Source organism: Canis aureus, chromosome 24 (assembly GCF_053574225.1).
Source record: "Canis aureus isolate CA01 chromosome 24, VMU_Caureus_v.1.0, whole genome shotgun sequence".
In the NCBI taxonomy this organism is placed as follows: domain Eukaryota; kingdom Metazoa; phylum Chordata; class Mammalia; order Carnivora; family Canidae; genus Canis; species Canis aureus.
In genome coordinates, this window is record NC_135634.1 from 14,141,491 (window position 1) to 14,145,852 (window position 4,362).

General features: G+C 44.3%; 1 protein-coding gene across 7 annotated transcripts in view; it reads right to left on the reverse strand.

Moving 5' to 3' along the window:
• The window catches only part of CDK8 (cyclin dependent kinase 8), a 131,110-nt gene extending 127,254 nt beyond the window's left edge, over positions 1–3,856 (reverse strand). For 3 of the 7 annotated variants that reach the window (XM_077868329.1, XM_077868327.1, XM_077868326.1), the window contains exon 1: positions 3,047–3,847. In XM_077868329.1, coding sequence (XP_077724455.1) covers positions 3,047–3,174 — 128 coding nt within the window. In that variant the 5' untranslated portion in view covers positions 3,175–3,847. Of the gene's footprint in view, positions 1–3,046 lie in introns of all 7 variants that reach the window. The other 4 variants (XR_013362895.1, XM_077868325.1, XM_077868324.1 and 1 more) reach the window with 4 other exon arrangements.
• Between the last annotated feature and the right edge of the window lie 506 nt (positions 3,857–4,362).

The window sequence follows — 4,362 nt, forward strand, 5'->3', positions numbered from 1 at the left end:
ATTTAAAAATACAAACTGTTTTCTATCTTCTTGCACTTTTCCATTCTTTCGAACAAAATGAGTTTGGTTGCCTAAATTCTGCAAAGAGGAAATGCAACTGACTCAGAAAGAAAATGAATCTCCTTGCTTCCTACTGAGTACCGTACCCTTTTGGTGTTCAGACACAAAGGACACTCTCTATCTCATTTATGGTGACAGTGAGAGCAAATTATTTCCAAGATTTATTGTGCATTTATGTTTTAACTCTATTAGAATCTGAAATTAACACAATTATAAAAGACCCTTTTTCCATATATATAATCATGCCTCAAATAAAATATTTCCTCCTTCCCCATATTCCTTAAAATGTGAAGTTTAACATAAGTGTAGGATCCTGGCAGGACTGTATTAATAACTCTTTAAGTGAAAGAAATGACCCTGAGAGCTGTTTTTATTTCCTGAAACTTAGTAATTTAAGATGCTAACTCCTCTGGTCTAAATTCTTTTACCACGTACTCATGTTCTGTGATGTTTGCTGGACAACCGAAAGGATACAACATTTACATATGTTCATTTTAATAGGCAAATATGTCTAAACAAAACCTATTTTATTGTAAATCTCAGGATTCTCTTTGAAGGTGTAATTGTCTGGGTTCCTAGAGTACTCTGAAATTTCAGTTACAGAATGTATAATTTAATTTGAAAGTAAATCAATACTAGAAACAAATTATTTCATCATCATCTTTTTACAAAAGATTAAACAGCCACAGATTTTATTTTACCAGGACTAAAATGCATTAAATTACATTTCACTGACATAAGATCAAAAGAACCTCATAAATACAATGCAGTATTTTACCAGAGGGAGGTTATAAGAAGCCAAACCAAAAATATTCCCTCTGGAAAACAAAAGCTGTCTTAAGTAATTTTAAAACTCTCTTGACATTTGATCCTTCTGTATGTTTTTAAAGTTCATCCTATAAACAAAATCATTAAAGGTTGCTGGAAAACAAGCCCAAAGAATTATAAAGTTATTTTTTTTTCCAAAATGCAATGCTACTTTTCAGCTTTCACAAATGCCTAAGAAATGTTCACATACTATATACATTTAGCTATTTTCAAATTGTATATTTCTTCTAAAACTATTCTTAGTCTAAATTAAAACCTAACCATGAGGTATAAAATGTGGTTAAAAGTACCTCTTGGCAATAAACAGTATCATAGGTTTAAAATAAAATATAAAATCAAAGTTAATAAATTTATGTATTTTATTAGCTTAAACTATTAATTTATGAAAATAAAACTGGCTTCTCTCAGAGAGATTAAAAATAATTTAAGGTCACCATAATTTTATAAAGCAGATGACAGACTAGTTAGATGTCCTACTATGTCTACTCTCATGGGATTGAGGATTTTCTGAATATGCCCCAAATTAGGTAATATTGGGGGAAAGGGGTATGGTTTAAGGATTTTGAAAAATATTATATGAGAAAGGTGATTTTAAAAAAATGTTATTAGAATTTTTCAATTAAAAATCTAAACAACAGAGTCAACAGCAGGCATCTCCAGTCTATGATTTCTCAAATGTCACCAGATTATCTTCCACTAAGTACTTTTAAATACATGCAGCACACAGAGTATCAAGTTTTCAAATCCAGACCTTTTGCAGATATCTGTACTGCTTTAATTGCTGCATATAAGCACTGAAATGCACCATACTAAATTTATTAGAATCGCTATCTTCCTCTAAGAGTCCCTTTTAAGTTATCTTAAAAAGATATCTTAGTAAATCTAAGAAAAATGTCGAATATACACTTCCTTTTCCAATATCCAGAATATTAAAGTATTTATAAATATGGCTCCCCCCAACTTACTTCAGCTTTATGAATGGTTTCATTTTTCTAGCGCTAATATAGTTCTGAACATACCCTCCTACCTAATTTGGGGAGGGGGGGGAAAAAAGCAATCATTTTAAATGGTGAAAGGTAGCTAGCAAATTAACAGTGATATTCAAATAAACCTACTTTGTTTACACTGAAATCTAAAGATTATATAATAAGCTCTGACATTATCTTTCCAGCAATTTTCCGCACGGTCTAAGGCGATAGAGACAACATACGTTTTTACAAGAGGAAAACAAGGAGTTAATAAAATATATTTTCCCCTCAACTAAGAATTGCCTTCTCTTTTGTCAATATTACACGACATTCATCTACTGACAAAGGAAAAATGAACACTTCACTTGCCTGTTTAAGAAACTAAATTGAGAGCATTACCAGTCGTAGACTTAATTAAGTTATTTCTAGGGGAAAATATTTAAAGCAAAGGGACTATTTACAGTTCATTGCCGACTGCTACATTTTGGGGGAACAGGCCTGAACAAGATAGTCCCCTATTTGTCCCTTGCCTTTTTTTCCCCACCACCCACCCTGCACCAAACCCCCATTGTTCTATGTAAAACTCAGGTTAATGATCTCTAAATAGCAACTGCTACGTTTATATCCGATTATCACTACGAAGAACTCTGCAGCATCACCTTTACCTGCTGCTTTCTCCCCAACCCCTCCAAATAAAATCCAAATTTGGTAATAAATCAATCACACCCCGGTGGGGGGCAAGGATCGCAGCTTCCCTTCCAGACTGACGGATCTCACTCCAGAGGCGTGAGGAAATCCCCCAGAAGGTCACCATAATAAATCGAGGCATCCCCCCCCCCACCCACGACGAAAATCATTTAAGCTGACGTTTTACTACAATTCTTTAAAAATCTAGAACCGAAATCCTTGAAAAGTGTACAGCCCCTGGAGTAGATGCTGCTTCTCCCTATTAGCCAGCAAAGTAGAAGACGAAGGCGGCGGCGGCAGGCAGGGCTTCGCGTGGGCTTGGATCCCTCGTACGGCACTTCCTCCCCAAACCTGGCTGGCAGGACCCGATGCTGGTGCCGAGGAAGTGGGAGACCGGCACGCCGGCGCCCCAGCACCCCCCCCCCCCCCCCGCCCCGGGCTACCTGCCTCGGCCTGCGGGAGCGCCGCCCAGCGCGGACACCGGCACCGACACAAACACTCACCCATCTTTCCTCTTGGCTTTGTAGACGTGACCGTAAGTGCCGCGGCCAACTTTGCAGCCCTCGTATTCAAACAGGTCCTCGACCCGCTCCCGCTCGCTGCTCAGCTTCACTTTAAAGTCATAGTCCATTGTCACAGCCTCCGGGGCCGGGGAGCTGGGTCGGGGGGCCGGGGCGCAGGGGTGGGGACCGGGGAGGCACCGGCAGCCGCAGCCCCCGGGAACCCGCCCGCTCTACGCCCGGCGGCCGCAGCACCAGCCTGACTGATGCGGCAAGAGCAGGAGGAGGCCCCGCGAGAGCGCCGGGGACATCCAGGGGGGCGGCGGGGCAGAGGCCGGCCGGGAGGGGGGGCACGGGGAGGCTCCCCCGGGCGCGGCGGAGCGGAGGGACGAGGGCTGGGGGTGGGGAGCGGCGTCTCTGCCCTTGTCCCCGCGGGCTCCGGGGCGCCGGCTCTCCGGCTCGCTCCTGCTGCGCGTTCTGCTCCCGCGGCGGGGAGCGGCGGGGCGGCCGCGGCGGGCTCTCCTCCTCTTGCACTCGCACTCACGCCTCACCCGCTCTCACACACACGCTCACACTCACTCACTCACTCTCTCCCTCATACACTCAAACAGAAAGGCAGCGCCGCACAACAGCCGGTACCTCCTCAGAGAGAGGAGGGAGGGAGGGGACGCGCGGAACACGGCCACGGCTGTCGCAAAAACGTCGCGAAGGCTCCGGCTGCCTCCGGGCCTCCCCGCAGCCCGCTCCGCGTTGCCGGTCCGGCCCCGCTGGGGCCCGCACCTCGAGGACCGGGTGGAGGAAGCGGGGTGGCCACTGCCCAAAGCTGCCGCTGGATGAACCACGTGGATTGTCCCGACGGCGGCCAGGGCCCCAGACTACAATGCCCAGAATGCACGGGCGGCCGTCGTTGCCACCCCCTTCTAAGACTCCGCCCCACACGGTGGTAATACGGGAGCGTTGCATGATGGGATCAGTAGTCCCAGGTGAAATTAGTGGCAATCGCTTGGAGGAAAAAAAAAAAATTTTTTTTTTTTTTTTTTTTTTTTACAGCAATATCGCTAGAGCGAGATTTGGGCCATAAACATAACCAGAAATTTTTTGCGAGGGAAGCTAGTTTGCATTAGAACCACATTTTGTGCCACTTCCGAACTCCAAGATATTAAAGGGCATTATCATTATCGAAAGTCTGTATGTTTGTAAACATCTCATCTCACAGACGGTTCTGTATTCTTGTCGCTCACAATCTGATAAGGGCTGCACGATGATACCAACATGACACATATTACAAACGTCGGTAAAAGTGAGTCAATGAGCCCGAG